This window comes from Astyanax mexicanus, chromosome 2 (genome assembly GCF_023375975.1).
Source record: "Astyanax mexicanus isolate ESR-SI-001 chromosome 2, AstMex3_surface, whole genome shotgun sequence".
Lineage (NCBI taxonomy): Eukaryota > Metazoa > Chordata > Actinopteri > Characiformes > Acestrorhamphidae > Astyanax > Astyanax mexicanus.
This window is the reverse complement of record NC_064409.1, coordinates 32,421,266-32,433,514: the sequence shown is the minus strand read 5'-3', so window position 1 is coordinate 32,433,514 and position 12,249 is coordinate 32,421,266. Positions and strand designations below refer to the sequence as shown.

Below are 12,249 nucleotides of genomic sequence, written 5' to 3'. Positions count from 1 at the left end.
TCTCTCAGTTCAGAGAGAATAACAGTTACTAATTCTGATCTTCTAGCAGTAACAAACAAGCATCTCTCAGTTCAGAGAGGATAACAGTTACTAATTCTGATCTTCTAGCAGTAACAAACAAGCATCTCTCAGTTCAGAGAGGATAACATTTACTGACTCCTATTTTATCCAGCCATAATTTCTCTTCAGTTCGAAATGGCGTTTACTCACCAAGTAGGTTTCAGTAGGCCATCCGGGTCACGGCACCAAGTTGTTAGAAATTCGGCCTTCAGGAACCAGGTGTCCGATTCAGGAGTCAGGAGACGGCTTCAGAGTTGACTTGAGTTTATTGACACACACAGAGAGTATGGGTACAGCTCACAGTCGATCAAAACCAATCTAACTAGGGATATTTTGAGGGGGCATTATATACATTGGATCCTGCTTTGAACACTGCAGGGTGGTCACTTTAATGGGGGTCTCAAATTAGCATAGAAACGATGTGGGTCCCTGCAGAGATGAATGGTCAGAGATAGTGGAAGATTGACACCTCAACTTTTGTAGCAGACATGATGGAGCCACAATTGGGGGAATAGGAGAGGGTGAAAGAGTTAAAGTATAATTTGTTATGGGCAGAATTCTATTACTAAGCACTAACATCGTTTAGAAGTAAGGGATAAATATATCAGACCCTTTAGGGTGAATCTTTATTGCTGTCTTGGAGGCCATGGGGGTTTCATTCAAAATCAGACCCCTTCTCCTAAATAACCCAGCTTGCATCCCAGCAGCAGCTAGCCACAGATTCTCCTGTTTATACAAAGTCGCAGCCCCTGAGATTCCAAGCCTCATCGGAGCTTTGCAGAGCAACCCACTTCTATACATTAGATTCACAGTGGGCTAAACAGACAAGATTCTGCTGCTTCTTCCCCAGCTCCTGGTACTAGGCACACTTCCACTCATTAGCTTCCTCCATGTGCTCCTCCCAGGGGATTGTTACCTCCCACCAGATTACTTGCTTGCTGCTGCCAGAAAAGACGTCCATATCTGGGTAGTGTAGTTGTAATTATGTGATCCTGGAAAGCTGTTCAGCTGTTTGCCCAGATCCACACTCAGTTGCTATTCTGAAGCTGTATCGAGGATGCTAGTTTGAATACAAGGTTGATAATGGGGCTTCTCTTCAGCCTTTATAAACAACAAAGAGTACAGAAAGGTGACTCACTCATACCCCAGGTGTGGAGGTTAGAAGTGTTTGGTAGGAAATAAGAAACAGCTACATCAACTGTTTCCTATATTTGATGGAACTCAGCTTGCCAAAAGTTAAATTGTTACATTGTAAAATCTTCTCCAAGCTTCCTTGAAGCTTGTCTGAATCCCACAATTCTGCTGGCTTCTCCTACCTCTTCTACACCTGCATACACTTTCTTTTGTTAGTGCTTAGTGTCTCTGAGGTCATGCCCTGTTGTCATTGTCCCTACAAGAGCCTTCATCTTCAGTCCTGATCCCGCCACCTCCAGTGCGGATCTCGATGCCAGCTGCTGCTACTTCGGGACACTTTCTTTAAAGTCCCTGTATTGCATATCTTCTTTTGTTCACATTATTACAAATTCCTCTGGGAGGCCACTAAAAGTGCGCTGCAGCATGTTGCTACTTCCAAATACGGCAGCATTGCTCAGGCTCAAAGGCCAGCAGACAATTTTTTGAACTCATTTTTACATTTTTGCCTAACATGACTATTAATCCACCAGCCAAAAAAAGGCTACTCATATTTTCTCAAAATAATGAGTGTCAGAAAATCACATACTTTCTCAAAGAGTAATTTAGTGTTTTTTAAGTCAACAGAAATCACTATTTAGACACAACAAGTTAACCACTTTACGTCTACCACTAAAATATGTTATTTCTGTTCTATCCTGGATTAAACATTTGTTGTGAAAGTTGCATTTGATTTTGGTCATGCTAGTCAACCAGAGCTTAGTGATCTACCAAATGGTGTCTAACTCCACACCTCAGTAGTGTATGAGAGTTTACTCAACTTTTGATAGCTTAATTTTGAAATATATTTTATTAATGTGGAACTAATACATTCATTTGAATCAAGTACAATTACTGGTGTGCGAAGCACTCACCATTACTTCAGTTTGAGATTTTCATACTGTAATTTCTTTAATTACTGATTGGAGGGTGCCACTTTAAAATAAGATAAAAATTAAAATAAAAATCATTAATAATCAGTTATAACACACACATAGAAGTGCAACAATATAGATGGCTGTGGGTTCACTATTTTACAAACAACAGGTCATTGTTGCCCTTTATACGTATGTGTTATAACTGATTATTAATCATTTTTAAGGCATTTACAACCTAATTAGTAACCATTAATAAACGAATTGTAAACCATTTATAAACCCTTTATAAAGATAGTCTTATTTTAAAGTGGTACCGATTAGAGCTTTAAGATGTAGTAGATAGTAGAGTGGTAGTTTTGTTATTTGAATCATATTTGGATGTAAGTCATGCCTTGGTCAGTATTTTTGTTTGTCAGGCTCTGCTGTCCTTGCAAATACTTCTTTGGATGTTAGTCTATGTTTTTTTTTTTCTCTCAGGACACTGACAACACTTTCCAGTTAAAGCTAAAGTATTATTAGGGTCATTTATTAGCAAAATGAAGTGGAGAGAGTGTCAGTGTCCTCACAGAGTGCACTGTGTCCAAGTGGGCTGTGAGCTAACCCCGGTCACGCATGTGTTCTGTCTCTCTCTGTGTGTCCACCTCGTGCACTACCCTCAATCAGACTGGCTGATAGTGAGATGCTCCCCGACTATTTAAGGTATTTCATGAAGGGTGTTTACACACACACACACACACACACACACAAATGCATATACACACATATTCCTGTGTATTTTAAAAGCTTGAATGTAGCTATTGCTTGGTATTCTGTACTTGTGGGCATTTATACTCTTACTGTAAAAACAGTCTGTCCAGTGAGAGAGATCAGTTGGCAAGCTTTACAGAACACTCGAAATTTGTAAGTAACCAATTGATCGGACATTATGACTTGCAATTTCAGTAAGGGTTCTTTAAAGGTCGTAAAGGTGGTAGTTCTCTATAAAAATATGGCACCTTATTTACATTATTTAACGTTTCCATCCGGTACCTAGTTTATGTTATTCATTTATCAGGTGACAAATATATATAATGTTTTCCGGGCAACAAAATTTAGCTACTACTGGAGAAACTGTTTTTTTTTTTTTTTTTTAGTTTATTTCTGATTTTCAATGGTGATATATACATCCAGTCTATATAATAAACAATAACCACAATGCATTTTTTACAATAACACCAGATTGAAAGTCAAGTCAAACCAAAACACCCAAGTAAAAGGAATGAACTAATAAAATAAAATAAAATAATTATAGAATTAGTCTAGTGCACAATAAAGTCCCAGATAAGCTATTTCAACCACAATTCCAACAAACATTGAGACCATCATAGTGGTCTAGGCAGAGCACATTTTTTACAAAAAAGGTCCTATATTCTATGAAAACTGAATATTTGAATATTATTCAACATTATAAATAAATATAGTATGAAAATAATGTGTGAATGAGATTTATAGTACATATTTCTAGTTTACTTTTTTCCAGTGTTCTCTAAAGCTTGACTGTTCTAGCAATTGCAGTTGTTATGAAAGTATATATTTGTGGGCTGAGCCTGAATAGGTCAGTTTAATAACAGGAGGAGGTTGTCCCTGCATGACACAGTGAGGTTGTGTGAAAGTAATCTTTGTATGTATGTTATTCTCTTATTCATAACTTATTCATAAAATGATGTTTTGACCCCTGTCGGCAGCGAGTATGACTCTGATTTTTCCCACGACGAACAGAGGTACTTATTTGCCGACTTCTACAACAGAAGTGTAGTGGTTTATCTATCCATCCATCTACCCATCTCCCTGTTTATCCATTAATTTGTCCATCCATCCATTTATTAATTCATTCTTTCATTCCCTTTTTATTCTTGAAGAAGTTTACTTGGTTTTTTTATGAGTTAATCCTCTCAGCATAATCTGCCTCCCGCAGCTTCTCCCGAGTGTGGGATGTGTGAGAGTGTGCTTAAAATGTTGGGAGTCTTTGATGCAGAAATCACCAAATCACTCTTATAAAGAAGAATGTCCAGTAGATTTCTGCATTAATTTTTTTGAGAGAAACTGACACTGATTAAATTTTGCTATTAGAAATGTTCAGATTATCTGAGAATTTAATTTAATTTATTGGTATTGCTGCAGTTTAACAGTTGCTTGAACAGAGTTCTTTCAGGTAAACATCCTTCTACAACATGTGAACATACACTTAAATTATATGTCAGTGTTTAACAAACTATATAGTAAAACACTGTAAACATGCACCTATTTTTTTAATGTTTATTATTTAAGTTAAATATATATTTTTTCTTTTAAATCAGCTTAATTCTGTGATATGAAATGCCATTGTAAGTGTACTGGAAAAACTAAGACCTTTTTTATCTTTATAAACCTGGGATATCCTGCAGTTAATTAAAGTTAAAATTAAATTAAAGAGATACACTTGTGGCATATAGAATGTTAAAAAGCCTAAAGAAAACTAAATTGTAATAATTAATTATAACTTTGTAACTTTGAAATATGTATCTACAGATACTTCATATCTACAGAATTCAAAATGCTTTTGTTTTCCCAACATAGTTTCATGGTTTCAACCTGATTGTGTGTATCATTTTGTGGTTCCCAAGCTGGATGCATGGTGATCATTAATGTGACAGTACTGTGGCTGCATTTTCTCCCTTTTAGATCATTATTAACTTGTTGCTTGGTGTGTTTTGGTCACAATGACTTGTATATAAATCTAATAGTGCCATCCCAGACTTAGCTCTTTTTCTTTATCAGTAAGAACAGGTACTCCGTGGCCTATGCAGCTCAGAAGTCATGGCTGCTGAATGCTACAGTAGAGGACAACATCACATTTGGAAGTCCTTTCAGCAAGCAGAGGTGAGCAGTCCTCTAAACTGTACAGATCGGTCCCACTTTAAGCCATGTTAATGTAGGTGGATACAAAATTAACAAAATTGACATAATATTCGGATTGCCCTATTGAAATTGATGGCTTAAATAACAGTGTGAGGGAAGATGAGATCTGCTGTTTCCAAGACAACCACTTGTATAAACTCCCACATAACTGCTCAGAGACTACTCAGAAAGGGTGGTAGCGTGTTCCACTGGGTAGCATTGAGTATACAAATATAGTCTTTAAACAAGATTCATTGCACAACTTTACAATGCAGTGTGCTACAGAAGAACTAGAGAAGCCAGGTGAGTTTTAGAAACCAGTGCTGTAAATGAACAAATAAATATAAATAAAAAAGGATTGTATTTCATTAGGAAATCACTTTGTCAAATCCTCTGTTGCTCTGCGGGGCTGAAGAATAAAAGACAATAGTTTCTACTACAGATTATTGATCCAATATATTTATTAATGCACCTCAAAACCCCCACAAACAATCTAAGGAAACACCAAACTTTTGGTATCTTTGGAAACACAGTGCTGTTTCAGTTGAGTGACTATGAGGGCATTTCTAAAGATGGCCATGCAAGACAAACCGAAAAGGAAGGTTTTAAATATATCTCAAAAAAAGATAATAATCCAAAACACACTGCCTATAAAAATATCACAAACGAAACATGCAGAAGGTTAGTGATGTCAGTGGGTCAAAGGCGTGATGCAATTATTGCAAGCAAAATACTTGCAACTAAATATTATGTCTTATTCATTTAAATTTAATATTAAATATTTTCTGTTATAATACTTTTGCTCAAAAGAAAAAAAAGTTTAGAAGGTGTTATCTTTTTTACTTTTTTTACCCAAATATTTCCAGTTTACAGCAGAAATAAAAAGTTTATCCTTTTGGAGGACACTGTATGTTGAAATCTTTAAATGTTCATATAGCAAGGATCCTGTCAGATGCTGCTAAAATGTATTATTTTTAAATATCACTTCTTTTACTGCTTGTAAACTTTCATGTCTGAATTACTTGTTCCTGCCGTGATCCTACAGATACAAGGCTGTAATTGACGCTTGCTCTCTGCAGCCAGATATCGACCTTCTTCCTTTTGGAGACCAGACTGAAATTGGAGAAAGGGTAAGAGACAGGAACTCTCTCACTTCACTTCAGTTTAATGTTCATCTTATTGCCCTACAGATTAGACCAAAGCCCTAAACTTAGCTGTTAAGCACATAATGGGCTATTAATGAAAACCCAGAAAATACTACCATATCAGTCATACAGAGTGGATACTGACTCATTTGATTAGTAACATGTTTGTGTATGTGTGATGTGTTTCAGGGAATAAATCTTAGCGGAGGCCAGAGACAGAGGATCTGTGTGGCCAGAGCTCTATACCAGAACACCAACATTGTTTTCCTGGTAAGAGATGTATTACAAGCTCACTAATAAAATCTGAAGACTATTATAAATATGAGTTGTAAGGTGACAGACATGCCAACAGAGTGAGATAATAATAAGCAGAAAGATGAACATTTGAACAGCAGAATGAATGAAGGGGTGGTCCTCACTCCTGCTGTCTCCCCAGTCCGCCCAGAGATGATTATAGACTTTTAATTCAATCTTAGTTACGCCCAGATAATAAATTTTGAGTCATGTAAAATTACATGCACAATGGGTGTCAAGGAAGTAAACAACATAAAACACATCTCCTCTAAAAAAAGCAATGTTATTGTTGAAAGACTGTTGCACAGAACCATTACTAAAACTTGAACTGAGGCCTGATGCTGCAGCTGAAATCCACTAAGAATAATATTCAGTGTTAAATACTTAAATAATCAGATTTATTCAGCAAACTGGAATAACATTGGGCTGGTTGGTATTCAGTTATCTGATTGTGCACCACTTTTTTTTTTATCAGTTTTTGTGCATTTTAATTGTAAATACCAAGCCCTAACACATTTCATGCTTTTGTGTGTTTTCTGCCTGTAGGATGACCCATTTTCTGCTCTGGACATCCATTTAAGTGACCACCTGATGCAAGAAGGCATTCTGAAGTTCCTGCAGGATGATAAACGAACCGTGGTCCTGGTCACCCACAAACTGCAGTACCTTATTCATGCTGACTGGGTCAGTATTTTAAGGGTACATTTTAAAATTGTGCCCTTTTCAAGCTTTCAGAGCAAAGACTAAAATAATCTGGCTAAACCTAACATGATTTAAATGATAGTTTAATTACATTTATAAATATAGCTGCAAAATGCAATTGTCATTTCTCTACTTTTATAAGCTATGGCCAACTTTGGTGTTTCTAGGCCCTACTGTCTTTGCTCCACATTTGCTACATGGTTGGACCCAAATTAGATCATTTTATCCCTTTCCTTATTTATGATCATTAGTAAGTTAGTAAGGACCATGTTCTGCTGTGAACAATGGAGATTTTTGTTGTCAATCACAAGCATCCATCCCTTTTCTTCCTCTCAGATCATAGCCATGAAGGACGGCTCTGTGTTGAGAGAGGGAACGTTGAAGGATATTCAGACTCATGATGTGGAGTTGTATGAACACTGGAAGACTCTGATGAACAGACAAGATCAGGAGCTAGAAAAGGTCAGACCTCTTCACCACATCCCTCTTCCACTTCAGCTCACCCAAACAACAGCAACAACAGCAGCCTTATTTCACTGTAGTCCAAGTGCATGTCTGGGTGATAAATGGTTATTGTAGCAATGAATAATGAGCAATGCCCTTTAGTTGTAACTTCGGAACTCCTGTTCTGATCTGTTTACAACTCATTTTCAATTGCTTCAACATTCAATTGATTGTATGTTAGCTGCCCAGCGCTGTGAGATGTGATTGATGTGAGTGTTGTGCATTTTAGGACACAGAGATTGAGAGCCAGACCACGTTGGAGAGGAAGACTCTGAGAAGAGCATTCTACTCCAGAGAAGCCAAGAACCAAATAGATGATGAAGATGAGGGTGATTTTTCTCCTCGCATTTTACCATATGTGATCCATACAAGTAGACACTGGATGCCCAATGTGACCAAATTACCTGTAAAGAATTAATTGTGACATGGTCCAATGAGTTACTGTGATTATTCAACATGCTCATAGAGGGGGAGTCCCAACTGTCTAAGTGTCGGCACCATCATTGGGAGAGCACATGTGATTCTAGCCTTAAAAAGTGCCTTTTAGCTGATGTAACACAGGCCTTTAAAGTCTGATCTAAAACAAGGATTAATATCGGATTGCCATTTGAATGGTGGAGAGAGCTCAGCAGTTTCTGACAGAGTGCTCTCTCTCTCTCTCTCTCTCTCTCTCTGACTGAACATAACCTGGAATCGGATTCTCGGCTCTGAAAGGAGACCGCATCACACCCGCCATTTAAAATGATTCTTCCACATGCTCGGTGCAATTACCCATTCTCACAAAAGATTGCCCTCAATCCCCGAAATCCCAAAACATATATACATCAGCTTTAAAAGGGCTCAACATTTTAGATGTCTTACTTGCAAGTTAAAGCATTTTGCAGTATTACAAAGTATTACAGTATTACTAATATCACAATAACAATTAGCATTATACTTTGCAACTCTTATTAGACCCAAACACTTTTGTTCCTTACATCTTTTAACCCTTTCTTAATTGAAATGAAATTTGACAGAGGAAGAAGAGGAGGAGGACGAAGATGATAACATGTCTACCACCACCAGCCGCCGCTCAAAGATCCCGTGGAGAGTGTGCTGGCGTTACTTGTCCTCTGGTGGATTTTTCTTGGTCTTCTTACTGGTCACCTCAAAGCTGGCCAAGCACTCCGTCATGGTGGCCATTGACTACTGGCTAGCAGACTGGACCTCCTCAGCTTCAAATGACCCCATCAGTTCGTTCATCTCGGACGCTACTGCCACTAACGACACAACTCGGGCAGCTCAGAACGCAGAGGTGAGCGATGCTGCAATGCTGTCGTCTCTTTTTGTTGTATTGTTCAGTCATGAATATTCGTTGTGAAGTTTTGTTTTGTGTTTGTTCCACAGGACCAGTCCTACTTGTTGGTGTTTATTATCCTCTGTGGAGCTGGAATAGTCCTGTGTCTCATCACTTCTTTGACTGTAGAGTTTCTGGGGCTTTCTGCTGCCACTAATTTGCACCATAACTTGCTCAACAAGATCATCCATGCTCCTCTTAGGTATTTGCATACACACACAATGACTAATGCCAGTGTTCTAATTAGTGTGCTATATTATTTCTGGAAAATAAGACAAAGTGTCTTTTGAATGATTTGGAATACTTTTGATATAAATGCTTATATGCAATGCTAAGACTGAGGTGCTAATATTGAAGTAATTTCCATACAAAATTCTAATTATTTTTTTTATTTTTAAACTGATTTTATCAGTATTTGAGGAATCTTGAAAAAATGAATCCAATAAAGTGCTTTAATACTAATTAATGTGGTCTTAAACAGCTTGAGTAGCACAATAACTGAAGTTATATCATTAAAAAATCATATCAGTATGGATCACGTGATCAGTGATCAAGCTTTCAGTATTGCTTTTGATATGGAAAAATTCTACTGTGACATTTTTGTTTATGACCTCTTTACTGTTATTTAAAAGTTTGTAAACAATATACTTTATTGTATAGTATGTTTTCTTAAAGTTGTTTTGTTGATTTATCTGTATTACTTATATTACTTGTAATATTTTCACTATGTCAGATTTTTTGACGTCACTCCACTTGGCCAAATCCTCAACCGTTTTTCTGCCGACACCAACATTATCGATCAGGTAAGAAGGCATCAGCATCTCTCTGATCCTGTGCTTTGGCCTTTCAACGTCATTTAAGCTCAGCTGAGAAAAAAGAGCTCGTGCTCTCACACAGAGATGCCACTACAGGCTTAAACTCAGCGACAGCAGCTGAGCGTCATGCTGTTATGTTGCAAATGTAACATCAACGTGCTAATGTTTCTTTTTTGTTCTGTCTCCCTATCACCCCCTCCCTCCTTCCAGCACATTCCTCCAACACTGGAATCTCTCACGCGCTCCACTCTCCTCTGTCTCTCGGCCATTGGCATCATTGCTTTTGTTACACCAGTCTTTCTTATTGCGCTGTTCCCCCTTGCAGTGGCCTTCTATTTTATCCAGAAGTATTTCCGGGTCGCATCCAAGTAAGTTCTTATCTAAAGGATTCCTTCCATATTTAGATTTCACAGCTGCCATGTTTTGCCTACCTTTACGCATAATTTATCAGTTTAGACATATGTATAGTAACAAGCATACCAATGTAGTTCAATTACTACACAGTTTAAGTTCTGCTTACTGTTATGCAATGCTGATGGACCAGACACTTACAGATATTATAGCAAAAACTTAAGGTTTATTAGCAGTCAAAACAGTCCAGGGCAAAGCATGCAAATGTAACATAAACTGAGCAAAGAGTTCATAAAACAGTGAATCCAAACCAGGAGTCAAAGGAGGCAAGCAGAGACAGGAAACCGAGTAACAGGATTATAAACAGGTATGCAAACAGACAGACAGGTGTAACAGCCAGTAAGCTTACAGGGGGGCAGTACCTAGTAAAGTACATTGACAAACAGACTGGTATAAATACACAAAGGCCTACTGAGGCTAAAGGGGTAACAGCTGTGGTAGATCAGGGTCAGGTGACTTGGGACCGTGGGAACTGTCTCTGATAGTCTGGGCTTAAGTACTTGGCAGACAGCATGCAAGTGCAAAGCAAAGTAATGGTCCCAAATTAGTCCCTAAACACCATTCCATGATATTCTTTGATTGCTTTGTAACTCTTATTGCTAAAATCAATTTTAGAATTTAATGGATGTGTGTTGTCCTATCAGTTTACAAAGATATTTATAAGCTTCCAGTCTTTATTCTACATGTCTCTGTCAAATTTTAAGTCTTTACTTGTGAAATACTGTACAATTAGTAGTTTTAGCAGTTATTTTAAGCTATATTACACAGATATTCCAAATGTCATGGGACTTGGGACTATAATTGGTATCCCATGACTTTTCCATGTTTCCATGGAAGCTAAAGAATGCTGCACTGACCTGAAGGATCTGTATGCACAGACAGTTCTAGCCAGATGTTGCCGATCACAATCATTACCACCCATTGTGCTCTATTTTTATGATGCATTCTCAGTAAACTCAGTCTAACATTGTGATTTGATGAATATTAAATGTCCGCACAACCTTGCCATAAGCATACTCTGCAGTATTTAGGCTCATATGGTAACACCAAAAAATGTATACAGGTACTGATGTTCCCAGGCCATCCCCTAAGGTAACACTTCATAATGAATTTACATACTGCTATCCCATGACTTTTGTCATGTCAGTGTATTTGATAAGCCTGTACACAAATACCAAATTTGTACAAGCTAATTTCTGATAAATGTTAATTTGCAACTTATTAAAGAAGATCTATCCCATCTTAATTTGCTGTATTAGACTCTGGGCTAGCAACTTCTACTCATTAAATAAGCTTAAGTTTGAACAACATTTCTGGGTGTGTTTTAGAGTTGTTTTGCCAATTCCTGCATATATTGCCTGTCGTAATTTGGTTAGGATATTTTATTAGCCAAATACAACAAATACAATGAAATGCACATTACTGTGAAATGAAATTCAGACCTGTCTTAAAGCAGCACTATCAAGGATTTCCTTGATTTTTGATCTTTTTAAAGAAGTAAAATTACAGCTTGAAACTCACTGCAGCGCTCCATTGAGGTGTAATAGGAGGAATAGCGGTGCTCTCGTGTCTGTGCCGTGCTCTGTAAGTTTTCTGAGGTGGCCGCGACCAATGCTCGCGAGAACTGCGACCTGCTTTCCGACCTTTAGTTCTAACAGTTCTACAAGGACTACTGGTTCCTTCTTTACAACCTAACATACAGACACTCTGGCAGAAGCTGGAAAGAGACCAAGTATGTCTGTGAAAGCCAGAAAACGAGAAAGAGAAAGTAATCCGCCTGAAAAATGTATTACACTCTGCAACTTTAGGGGGACCCACGAGCACAAAATCTCAATCCTACCTAGTGAAGCTTTAACTGCAAAAAAATGGCACTACATAATGACATGGCATGACATGCAAATTTGTATACATTAAGTAGGTACAGTTCTAAATTGTTGTTTTGTTCTTGTATTTCTCAACGTGAGTTTAAAAGGCAGATTAAGGACAGGTCAGACAAAGGAGACTCCAGTCCAGGTGGC

General features: G+C 37.7%; 1 protein-coding gene across 7 annotated transcripts in view; it reads left to right on the top strand.

Annotated features, from left to right (window-relative positions):
• The window catches only part of abcc9 (ATP-binding cassette, sub-family C (CFTR/MRP), member 9), a 61,330-nt gene that overhangs the window by 31,088 nt on the left and 17,993 nt on the right, over positions 1-12,249 (top strand). For 4 of the 7 annotated variants that reach the window (XM_049474229.1, XM_007229731.4, XM_007229727.4 and 1 more), the window contains exons 19-30: positions 2,772-2,807; positions 3,833-3,868; positions 4,905-5,006; positions 6,070-6,154; positions 6,359-6,439; positions 7,010-7,147; positions 7,502-7,627; positions 7,899-7,998; positions 8,686-8,963; positions 9,056-9,207; positions 9,739-9,808; positions 10,031-10,188. In XM_049474229.1, the coding sequence (XP_049330186.1) occupies positions 2,772-2,807; positions 3,833-3,868; positions 4,905-5,006; positions 6,070-6,154; positions 6,359-6,439; positions 7,010-7,147; positions 7,502-7,627; positions 7,899-7,998; positions 8,686-8,963; positions 9,056-9,207; positions 9,739-9,808; positions 10,031-10,188 (1,362 nt within the window). The remainder of the gene's footprint in view (positions 1-2,771; positions 2,808-3,832; positions 3,869-4,904; positions 5,007-6,069; positions 6,155-6,358; positions 6,440-7,009; positions 7,148-7,501; positions 7,628-7,898; positions 7,999-8,685; positions 8,964-9,055; positions 9,208-9,738; positions 9,809-10,030; positions 10,189-12,249) is intronic. The other 3 variants (XM_022671264.2, XM_022671263.2, XM_049474230.1) reach the window with 2 other exon arrangements.